Source organism: Saccopteryx bilineata, chromosome 6 (genome assembly GCF_036850765.1).
Source record: "Saccopteryx bilineata isolate mSacBil1 chromosome 6, mSacBil1_pri_phased_curated, whole genome shotgun sequence".
NCBI classification, from domain to species: Eukaryota; Metazoa; Chordata; class Mammalia; order Chiroptera; family Emballonuridae; genus Saccopteryx; species Saccopteryx bilineata.
The window spans coordinates 162,547,136-162,558,347 of NC_089495.1; the positions used below are offsets into that span (position 1 = coordinate 162,547,136).

The 11,212-nt window shown below is 47.6% G+C and overlaps 1 protein-coding gene across 3 annotated transcripts; it reads left to right on the forward strand.

The window, feature by feature from the left end:
• The first annotated feature begins 1,595 nt into the window (after positions 1-1,595).
• On the forward strand, positions 1,596-8,833 carry MRPL58 (mitochondrial ribosomal protein L58). 3 transcript variants are annotated; one of them, XM_066236547.1, is made up of 6 exons: positions 1,596-1,800; positions 4,010-4,046; positions 6,484-6,543; positions 7,547-7,629; positions 8,095-8,264; positions 8,508-8,833. In XM_066236547.1, exons 1-6 carry the CDS (start codon positions 1,615-1,617, stop codon positions 8,590-8,592), a joined length of 621 nt encoding a protein of 206 aa, XP_066092644.1. In that variant the 5' UTR covers positions 1,596-1,614; the 3' UTR covers positions 8,593-8,833. The 3 variants fall into 3 exon arrangements, with proteins under 3 accessions (XP_066092644.1, XP_066092646.1, XP_066092645.1); XM_066236549.1 differs by having other exon boundaries at positions 8,513-8,833; XM_066236548.1 differs by having other exon boundaries at positions 1,596-1,713.
• Positions 8,834-11,212: the final 2,379 nt, after the last annotated feature.

Consider the following 11,212-nt stretch of genomic DNA (forward strand, 5'->3'; position numbering starts at 1 on the left):
ACTTGTCTCATTCTTTCCTCTACCCCCCTCCTCTCCCAGAATCCAGGGCACCAGATGGCCCAAGCAGGCTGTTTATTTGGGGCCATGGAAACCTGCAGCTTCTTTTTCCTATCATTCTGGGTCAGGCACAGGGCTGGAGCCCATCCTCAAAGCAACGATGCCATGGAATGGTACTGATTTTGTTATTCATAATCCCAGAGCCATGAACTTGGGTGAATCCCTAGCTTTGCTCCCCTGAGAAGCTTATTCCATTCACCATGGAGATGCCTCTGCTCCCTCTGAGGTCTTGAGATTAAGTCAGACTCAGAGGGACCTAGGAGACTCTCCTTCCAACCTAGAGCCCAAAAGTTTTATGTCAATTGCCATTCTCTTCCTAGTTTGGGTTTACAAAGCCAGTGCCCGGGGGAAGGTTTATTCCTTCCTAAATAAAGATTTTGCCTGTATGAATGAGGTTAAGATGGTAAAGCCTTGATTTGATGATAATCTGTTTCAAAAGCCAACATACCCAGGGACATATTTTTCTAGATAATTATGCTTTTTCTAAAAATAGAACTTCATAAAGAAAAAAACACTAATGTTATTAATAATCAGTAACATTGAGTTCTGTTTTCATTTACCACACTGCCCCTCAACAAAGTAACTCCGCCAACATTCAGCTGTTTGCAAACACTGCTTGCTCTACTTCAAAACTTTCTTCTCCGTTTTCGAGTTCCTGTCTGAACAGCCCTGTGAAAGGGTTCTCCTTAGCCTCTCTGGCTGTCTGAATCTCTGCCTCCCTGCTCAGCCTCCCTTTATCTGCCGGCTGGAGAAACTGCCGTCTTGCCCCACAAAACTGCTAGTTCCCCCCACAAAGGGGTTGGAGGTGGGCGTGGCCCACTTTTTAAAACACTTCTTTCTTCACCCTCGTTCGTCTCCTCCCATCTGGTATTTGCCGGTAGAGTTTCACACACGTGCTCAGCGGGGTCTTGCTCATAGGCTTGCCTTGTGAATTGAGCCTGGAGTTACTAAAACTCAGCTCTAGCAGAACTCAACTTTCAAAAACACGATCCCAAAGAATTCATCCTGTTTACAGTATGGAGTACCTACGATGTGCCAAGTTCTTGGGAGCTGGGAGTCAGCAGTGGGCCAGTTCCTTAGTGTCTTCCTGGAGCTTATCACATTCACTAAACAAAGATGTGGGGGGAAAAAAGATAAGCAGGGCAGGGTCAAGGGGACGGAGATGAATTAGGCCAGACAGAGCAGGCCTCATAGATGGTGTGATGTTTGTGAGGAGAGCGGTCCAGGGAGGAGGGCACAGACTCTGAAAGGGAGGTAAGTGGTGTTTCTGGGGGACACGGATCTGGGGTTCTTTCATTAGGAAGCTCCGTTGAGGGCTCGCTGTGCGGCCAACGTCTTCCCCACCGCTGCGGCAGATCTCAGAGCGCCCACTAGGCCTCCCGGAGGCAGCCCATGGGGACCTTCCAACAGGCACTGCGAGAGAGCCTCGCTGGAAGCCCAGCTCGCCGCCTGCCCCGGAGGGCGCTAAAAGTCTCAAGGAACCAAAGTCCAGAGAGAAACACGACCTAGCGGACCGCGTAAGAAAGCGTCCACCGGAAGCAACTCCAAGACTCGAAAATGGCGGCCGCCAGAAGTCTACGCTGGGGCCTGAGCCGAGCCAGAGCCTGCCTGCTCTCACCACCTGCACACTGCCCCCACCGGGATCTACACAAGCAGGTAGACGGCACCGAATTCCAGAGCATCTACAGCCTGGACAAGCTCTACCCGGAATCGCGGGGCTTGGACACCGCCTGGAAGGTCCCGGTGAGCCGGGAGGTTCGGACGGAAAGGGCGTTTCCTCGCCTCTGCTGGGGGGACGTCAGAAAGCCGGGGCCGTATTGGCCATGCCTGCCGCTAATCTAAAAGGCCGCCGTGGAAGGGAGCTGGTTGCTCAAGCAACCGAGGACTGGAGCCACTGGGCGGGTCTTGGGGCCGGGGGAGGTTCAAGGTGTGCGGGCGCTGGAAGAGTACGCAGGATATGATTTTTGTAAGAACACCAACTTTTCCCGTATTAGTTCCCCAACCTTCAGGCCCATATTCTTGTTCCAGGAAAAAAAGTGTGGCATTCTGGTCCTGCAGGGTGAACAGTAACAAGTTGCATGCTTCCTTCTGGAATCTTTTGGAAAGTTACACTGCCCTTAGCCTCTGGTAACTCCAGCACACCTGAGGAAACTGGGCTCTCCTGTTCCTCAGGATGCGTTTAATGACAGCCCGCTGTGTGCAAGCTCTGGGTCTGGCCTCGGAGCGGGAGAGATAGGACCCAGCCAGTTCTGTTGCGTTTCCACCGAAAGGACTGGAAGAGAACGTTCATTGATTCGTTCATTCAACAAACTTCTATTGAAAGCATGCTTTGTGCACTAGGCATGGGGATAGAGTAGTGAACAAACACAGCAATCCTAATGTTTGTGGAGCTTGAATTCTAATGGAAGGAGACAGCAATAAGTCAAATAAATAGTACAGAGTATACAGAGATGGTGATTTACTTTAGAGAAAATTACGCCTGAAAGGAAGAGGAGTGCTAAGGTAAGGTAGATGGCTCACCAGGTTTGTTGCAGTTTTAAGTAGGATGGTCTAGGAAGGCCTCTGAGAAGGTGACATTTGAGTAAGAACCAGGAAGAAGCAAGACTGCAAGCCATGGGAATAGAGGGGAAAAGGAACAGCAGATACAGCCACTTCAAAACAGCAGCGTGCACAAGCAGGCCACTATGGGAACCTGTTGGAGGATTTGAGGCAGATGAGTGGAATGCCCTAACTGGGTGTTACAGGGATCGCAGTGATAGAGCCTTATAAAAAGAGAAGACTGTAGAACGGCAAGACCAGGAACACGAGTTAGGAGTTTGCAACAGTATAGGTAGATGACAAGCAGGGTGAAAGCAATAAGGATCATGAGAATTGTTCAGGTTGTAGGTATATCCCGAAGGGAAAGCCTCTAGGATTTGCTAATGCATTTTCTATGAGAAGTGAGAATAAGAGAGGAGTTGAAGTCTGGGGCCTTGAGCAGTGGAAGGATTGAGTTGCCATTAATTGAGATTAGAAAGTTCTTTCATTTGGCAAAAAAAAATTATTGTATACTTACTGCATCAGACACTTTCAAGCATTGCAGATACAGCTTCTGTTCTAGTGGAAGGAGCACACAGTAAACAAATGGAAGAAACAAGTCAGTATTGAGAAGTAATGACTAGAGCAGGATGCTGTCATGGAGAGTGCTGGGAGCTACTTCAGATGGGAGTAAGGGAAGTCCTTTGTGAGGTTGAGGTTTGAGGCATCTGAGAAGAAACGCCGAATAGCAGTTGGCTGTGTGGGTCTCGAGTTGAAGAAAGAGGTTTGAGTTTGAGCCAGAAAATTGGGAGTCACCAACACAAATGATATTTTTATCAACATAGATAGATGAAATGTTCTAGGGAAAGGATAAGATAGAGAAGAGAAAGGTTTCCAGGAGCATGTCAGTGTTTAAAGGTTGCAAAGAGCAAGCAAAGAGAGTAAGAAAGTGAGAGATCCTGGAGGGAGCAGTTCAGTTTGACAGAAACCTCAAGACAGATGTAGTAGGCACTGTTCAAGGCAGGCAGACTCCCAGGTAAGCCGAGAGAACATGGTGGCTCACCACGTTTGTCACTCCAGGTCAATGGAGGATGTGGCTTTTGGAGTCTCCCTGATGCCTGTGTGCTCTGGTGCCTTCCCACCCTGTCTCCCAGGAGCCAGGCCTCTGATGGTGCCCGACACTAGTTAAGGTGGGGGCAGGGAAGGCTGGAGACCTTCCTCCAGTCAGTTGCATTTTCCTGAAGGAGTGTTTCTGAGGGGGCACTCCTGGGATCTGGGGATACTTTCCATCCTCTGATATGATTTTGCTAGGGACCTGAAAATAGCTGTATTACATTAGTGTCGTGGCTTTACATCATTTCTTTGTTTTCCCTGGACCAGTTAGAAGTCACCTGGCAGGTAATATTTGTTTGACACGGTGTACATTACTTTACAGGATGATGCAAAGCAAGCCAACAATGACATTCCTCTTGGTAAGTAATTTCATTTTATAAAAAATCAGCCATTTCCCCCACTCCTCACAGAGTTTGTCCAAGTCTCTTCAGCTTAAGTAAGTTAAAGTAACTCTCTTTGGGTGTTACTTCAGTACTGTTTAGAATAGAAAAAAAAAAGAAAGAAAGATGGTACGGCCACTTTGGAGTGCTGTGCAGTGCGCAGCACAAATGGAGAGCTCTTGATGTTCTTGTTACATGGAATAATCTTTACCATAAATGAATTAATTATCATTTGAAGAAAATAAGGTACAGAAGAATATGTATGCCTGGCCAGACGGTGGTGCAGTGGGTAGAGCGTCAGACTGGGATGCAGAGGACCCAGGTTCAAAACCCCGAGGTCATCAGCTTGAGCCCAAGGTTGCTGGCTCCAGCAAGGGGTCACTCAGTCTGCTGTAGCCCCCCAGTCAAGGCACATATGATAAAGCAATCAATGAACAACTAAGGTGCCACAACTAAGAATTGATGCTTCTCATCTCTCTCCCTTCCTGTCTGTCTGTTTCTATCTGTTCCTCTCTATCTCTGTCACACAAAAAAAGAATATGTATAGTAAAGAAGAATATGTATAGCAAGCTACTATTTGTATCATGTATATATCTGAAATACATGTTTTCTATATATATACACATAGATCTGAAAGGATGCACAAGAAATTGGACAGCAGAACTACCTTGGGGAATGAAGAGAAAAGGACACACTCATGGGGACTTCTCCCTGTGAACCCTATGCACAGCTTTCTAATTGTGCACCATCAAGCCTGAAGCCAGGCCTCTCAGAGTGGCCTGGAAAGAAACAACCAGCCCTTTTCAGACTCAGAGTCTGTGACTTCCACAGACAGGGACAGAAACAGCATCAAAGGGGCTGGCTCCCCAGGGCCCTTGCTCAGGGTGACACTGAAACAAAAAGGCCAGGGGATGGCAACAAGGCAAGGATACCTGTGGCTGATTTGATAGCTTGCAGCTGAGTCCTGTAGTGTGCTCATGCCTAGAGGAGGTAGAGAGCCTGTCTCATCAGAATGGGAGGCTCAGAAACTGTCATGCCAGCCTCCAGGGAGATAGGGAGGCAGTGGGAGATGGCCATATCACTGCTCCTCACCTGCCTACCCTGCTCTTGTGCTCTAGGCGATCACGGGCATTCCTGCAGAGACAGACTTGGCCACAGTGCCAGCCAGACCAAGGTGGCCTGTGTGGATACAGGATAGGTTGCCGACACCATGATGGAACTTTTGCTCCCTAATCTTTCAGGGAGGAAAGCCTCTCAGAGACAGTCCCGAGATGGGCCACCACTGCCCAGGGAGGCTGGCTCACCACCACCAGGCTGCCACAGTTGTTTGCCACCCAGACTTCCTGCGGCTCAGCTTCTAGTCATCTAAAATTTTCCTTTTTTCTTTTCCTCAGACACTATAAGGATGCTTTTTATGAATTGTAAAAATAGAAGGAAGAAACCTTATTTTACATATTCCAACACACACAAAACTGAGACCCAAAGAAGCAGTGGGACTTGGCCAAGATCACATAGTCAGTGTTAGAAATCAGGTCTCCAGGCTCCAAATCAAGTGCTCATTCATCCAGCAGATGTTTTCTTTCTTTCTTTCTTTCTTTCTTTCTTTCTTTCTTTCTTTCTTTCTTTCTTTATTTATTTATTTTTAGAAAGGAGAGAGAGAGAGAGAGAAAGAGAGACAGAGAGAGAGAAGGGGGAGGAGCTGGAAGCATCAACTCCCATATGTGCCTTGACCAGGCAAGCCCAGGGTTTCAAACCGGCGACCTCAGCATTTCCAGGTCGACGCTTTATCCACTGCGCCACCACAGGTCAGGCTCCAGCAGATGTTTTTAAACACTGACCAAGCGCTAGGCACTGGAAGGCCACTGAATTAGACACACGCCTGTGCTCTCGGAGCTTACAGTCTACAGGGCTCCACATCCACCATGTTTTGAAATATAACCTTAAACTAAGTTTATCCCTTAGGTTGAACTTTTGAAAGAATCCTTGTTTTAAAACAAACATCAAAAAGCTAGGCCATGCCCTGCCCGGATAGCTCAGTTGGTTGGAGCATCATCCCGAAGCACAGAGGTTGCCAGTTCAATTCCTGGTCGGGGCACAAACAGGAACAGCTTGATGTTCCTGTCTCTATTACTCTCCCTTCCTTCCTCTCCCTCTCAAATAAATAAAACAAATATTTAAAATAAAATAAAAAGCTAGGCCAGCTGGATCTGGTGGAATGTACTAGATCAGAAACAGACAACACTGGTCATAAATTCGTCTTTTGTGACCTTGGGAAAGTCACTTACTCTTGATCTATAATCTCTTATTCTACTGATCTGCATGTTACGTTTCTATGTATATATAAAAGTCACTGAGAGAGATGTGTAATATTTTGCCACAGGATAATAATTTCTTTGGTATGTGTTCTGTTTTACAGATCGTTTGACAATCTCTTATTGTCGGAGTAGTGGCCCTGGAGGCCAGAATGTTAACAAAGGTACAAGGCATCTAGTCATTTTCATTCACTTTAAAACTTAGTTGGAAGATGGACTTGAGGATTCTGTGTTTACATTCATGGGGCATAAAGGGCTTTTCTCTTTCTTTCTTTCTTTCTTTCTTTCTTTATTTATTTTTTAGCAGAAGTTTAAATACTGCCAGTTTATAATAATCCTCTATTCTTTTGAATGTGGTCTGATTCTCAGTGGGTTGCTAGGACTAGGATTGGCTTGTGAGTCTGGATCCAGAGTCCAGAGTGCTAACCAGTACACAATGGAACCTACTGGCGTGAGCCTGAACAAAGGGAAATCATAGTGCGAGTTGGCAGCCAGCTTGAAGAACAGGTTTCCTTCATTCTTGTGGAACCCATCCCCCCATTCTTTTCAGAACCTCATACACTGTAAGAGAAGCACTGGGCAGTTAGTTCGTGGAGGATTATTTTTTTTTTCAAAAGTGCCTCAGTAGCTTGACCAGGCGGTGGCGCAGTGGATAGACCGTTGGACTGGGATGCTGAGGACCCAGGTTCGAGACCCCAAGGTCTCCAGCTTAAGCATGGACTCATCTGGTTTGAGCAAAGCTCACCAGCTTGGACCCAAGGTCTCTGGCTCGAGCAAGGCTTACTCGGTCTGCTGAAGGCCCGCGGTCATGGCACATATGAGAAAGCAATCAGTGAACAACTAAGGTGTCACAACGAAAAACTGATGATTGATGCTTCTCATCTCTCTCCGTTCCTGACTATCTGTCCCTATCTATCCCTCTCTCTGATTCTCTCTCTGTCTCTGTAAAAAAAAAAAAAAAAAAAAAAAAGAAAAGAAAAAAAAAGTGCCTCAGTATCTTGCAGGCTCGTTCCATGGCCAGCTTTGCGTCCCTGAGTTGACGCAGGATGGGAAAGTACCTGGTTAGGTTTCTTGCCTCCCTTTGTTTCAGGATGGTCACCAGCCACCCAGGTGCTGAGCCTACCTAGAGTCTCAGTGACCTGTGCTCCCTTGTCCCTTTCTTTTCAGTTAATTCCAAGGCTGAAGTCCGGTTCCATTTGGCGACTGCGGATTGGATCACAGAGCCGGTGCGGCAGAAGATGGCCATCATGGTAACCACCAGCCCCTTTCCTGTCAATCCCTTGGTCACTTTTTTTTTCTTTCTATTTTTCTGAATTGAGAAGCGGGAGGTAGAGAGACAGACTCCCCCACATGCGCCCTACTGGGATACACCCAGTATGCCCACCAGGGGGCGATGTGCTGCCCATCTGGGGTGTTGCTCCGTTGCAATCAGAGCCATTCTAGCACCTGAGGAGGAGGCCATGGCATCATCCTCAGCGCCCAGGCCAACTTGCTCCATTGGAGCCTTGGCTGCGGGAGGGGAAGAGAGAGACAGAGAGAAGGTACAGGGGGAAGGTTGCAGAAGCAGATGGTCGCTTCTCCTGTGTGCCCTGGCTGGATTCCAGGACATCTGCATGCTGGGCCGATGCTCTACTACTGAGCCAACTGGCCAGGGCCCCTCAGTCACTTTGAAATCTTTACTTGGTAGAACTCTGGCTTTGCCTTTGTTCCCACAGCATAAAAATAAGATCAACAGGTCAGGAGAGTTGATACTCACCTCTGAATGCAGTCGCTATCAGTTTCGAAATCTGGCAGATTGCCTACAGAAAATTCGAGACATGATTGCTGAAGCCAGCCAGACGGTCAAGGAGCCATCCAAAGAAGATGCTGCACTATGGAGAATCAGGTACCAGAAACCGCCCCAGGTTTCTTTCAGCGGAGTCGGGATGGGGCAAGGTCAAGTCCACGACCTCCCAGCTGCCAGGGGAAAAGCCCCAGGAATGGGAGAAGACTGACCCCGTGTGGAGGCTCAGGAGCAGGCGCCTGCTGATGTGGCTGCTCTGCTTCCTGCTCAGCTGCCAGCTCCTCTCACCACTTCGAAGAGCACTGACTGGTGTCCGGGCCTCACTGTGGGCTTTTTGTTTTGCAGGATAGAGAACATGAATCGGGAAAGGCTGAGAAAAAAGAGAATAAATTCTGTTACAAAGACAAACAGAAGGGTAGATATGGACTGAAAGCACCCTCCAAGGCTGGCAGACACCCTCCGCAGAGCGTCCCAGCGGCCAGCCAGAGCGTTAGTGCCGCCAGGAGACGAATGTGTTGGTTGAAGTTATTAACGCTTGTCTCTAGCATTGGAGTCATTTGAGAATGTTCATTAGGAATGAGCATTGCAAGCACTGGTTGCATAGGCAGTTACATGTTGTCAAACCTTAATTATTCACTTAATCTCTTAGATGCAATAAAATTCTAAATGCAGTGGGCTTCCCTTCTTCAGAATGTGTCAGAACAGAATTCCTACCTTTCTCTCTGTTGGACTCTGCCTAACAATTCCTGACCAGCACTGGCTAAGTTTGCAGCCCGGGGGAACAGGAATGAACGTGGGGGCTGCCCTCAGGGAACACACGGTCCGTAGAAGCAAAGACAGGTGCGGGCCCTCTGAGCTGGGCCTTGGAAAAGGTACAGAATTTTAATCAGTAGGAAGGGGTGGAGCATATGCCAGTTGAAGGGGACAGTGTGGACAAAGGAAACCAAAGGAAAGGCTGGGGTGGAGGAGACGAGGAAGCCATTGGAGTGGTAGGTTTGTGCAGGGGGAGCACGGGAGGTAAGTCTGGAGAGGGAGATGGAAGCTTAGTGTAGAGATTCACAAATTCAAGTTTAGCAGTTTAGATTTTAAGAAATGTAAGTGATGGAACCACATGAGTGGGAAGGAACGGCACATGTGTGCTATTGCAGGCTGTGAGCAGTGGGGGCAGGAAGAGTGAATTAGAATGAGAAGGGTTTTGCAGTCCTATGGGTGTGGGACACACCCAGGCCAGCATAACAGTGAAGGTCACTGGCATGTGCGGAGTCCAGTGTTCTCTAGTATTTTGATCCAGTTCACTCATTTGACAAATACTGCCTTGCAATGCTCTGAATGCAAGGTAATGAACAGTAGTAGTGTATACATTCTATGAGCAGGGGCCTCGTTCATGTGAGTGTAAAACAAAGGGGAAAAAGGCTTCAATAAATGACTTAGAAAATACAAAAGATATCGAAGACATGGTCTCAATCTTCAAGGGGAGCAAGGAAGTGCACTAGTCATTAGTTCACGAGGCCCTGGCTGTGGTCCCTGGGAGTCAGCAATGAACAAAGTCTCTTTTAGAGAATTGACATTTGATCAGTTGAAAAGAAAAGTGGATTACTGTGTGGTAACACGACCTAAAATGTGGTAAATAATATAAGAAATGCCTAAATAGATTGTGGGAGGCTCAGAAATAATTAGTTCCAGCTGGAAGGTCAGATAAAATGTATTCGAGGTAGCCCTGAAGGATGGGAGGAGCCAGCCATGTAAGAGGAAGGTAAGAGCTTGTCCCCTGTGGCTCCAGTGTGGCCAAGGGCCATACTTGTAGCTGGGAGAGTGAACAGAGAAAGCCTCTGAAGCCAGACTACCCTGGTCAGCTCCTGCCCTTCACCCCCCCACCCCCCCCCAGCTGTGGGGCCTTGGGCACACTAGCCTCTCCCAACCTTTGTAACTAGGTTATGTAAACGAGGAATGGTATTTTCAGTGCCTACGTCCTAGAGTTGTTGTGGGACTTAAATGAGTAAGTGGTTAATGGCACTGAGTATATACTCAGGGAATAGTGATTAATAGCCCAGTTTGGCTGGGAACCAGGGGATGAGGAGCTGTGGAAGACACATCTGCCACATTGAGTGGGAGCCAGGTCTAGAAAGTCCTTAAGTGTGACAGCTAAGACATTTGAACTCTGCCCCCACAGAGGATGTCAGGGGAAGATTAATCTAAATGTAAATGGAAGAAGAAAGGCCACAGAGAAGTGAGCACAGATTGGTGGACTGATCCACATGAGAAGTCAGGAACCCATCCTAGAACGAGAACAGTGACACTAGGGATGGAGAGAAAATAGATACAAAAGCATATGGGGACATACAATTGGCCCATGTAGAATGGGGGCAGGTGTGTGACATGGGTGATGCTGTGCGTTGAAACAGGAAAGTCACATAGGGAGCAGGCTTGGGAGGATGGTTGGATGATGAGGATGGATTTGCCTGTGGGAAGTTGACTTTGTGAGGCCAGAGGAGGAATGCCTAGGTAGTGCCGCCCAGGGGACGGAGCATCTAGAGCTGGAAAGTGAAGTTGCAGCTGGGAGACAGGATGGAGGGGGACGAGCAGAGTCTTGGGAATGGCTGTTATAAAGTACCCAATCCACAATTCCGTGGGTTTTCATAGAGGCACCAAGTCCAAATAAGTTTTTGAAGAGTTTTATTAAAGGAGGAAATTTATTAAAAATGCTGGCTGCATATATCTTACACGGGGCAGCAGTCCCAAATTGTGTGTCTCATTAATGGTCTAGGGGCTGGTTATATACTCTTAATTATACATGGGTGGGGAAAAAGCCTGACATCATGGCATATGCTTATAACCTTTGTTTTCTCCTACACAGGTTTGAGAAAAGAATGAAGGGGGATGGGACACAATTCATTAGCAAGTTTATAACATTTGTCTATAGGTGTAAAGCCAGAAGGCACGGCCACAGCCACTATCACAGCAGCCCGGCCCATGCAGGTTCGTATTGGATTCGGACAGTCGGTAAAGAAACCATGGAGCCAAAAACTGGTGGGCCATAGTCTTTAATCTAG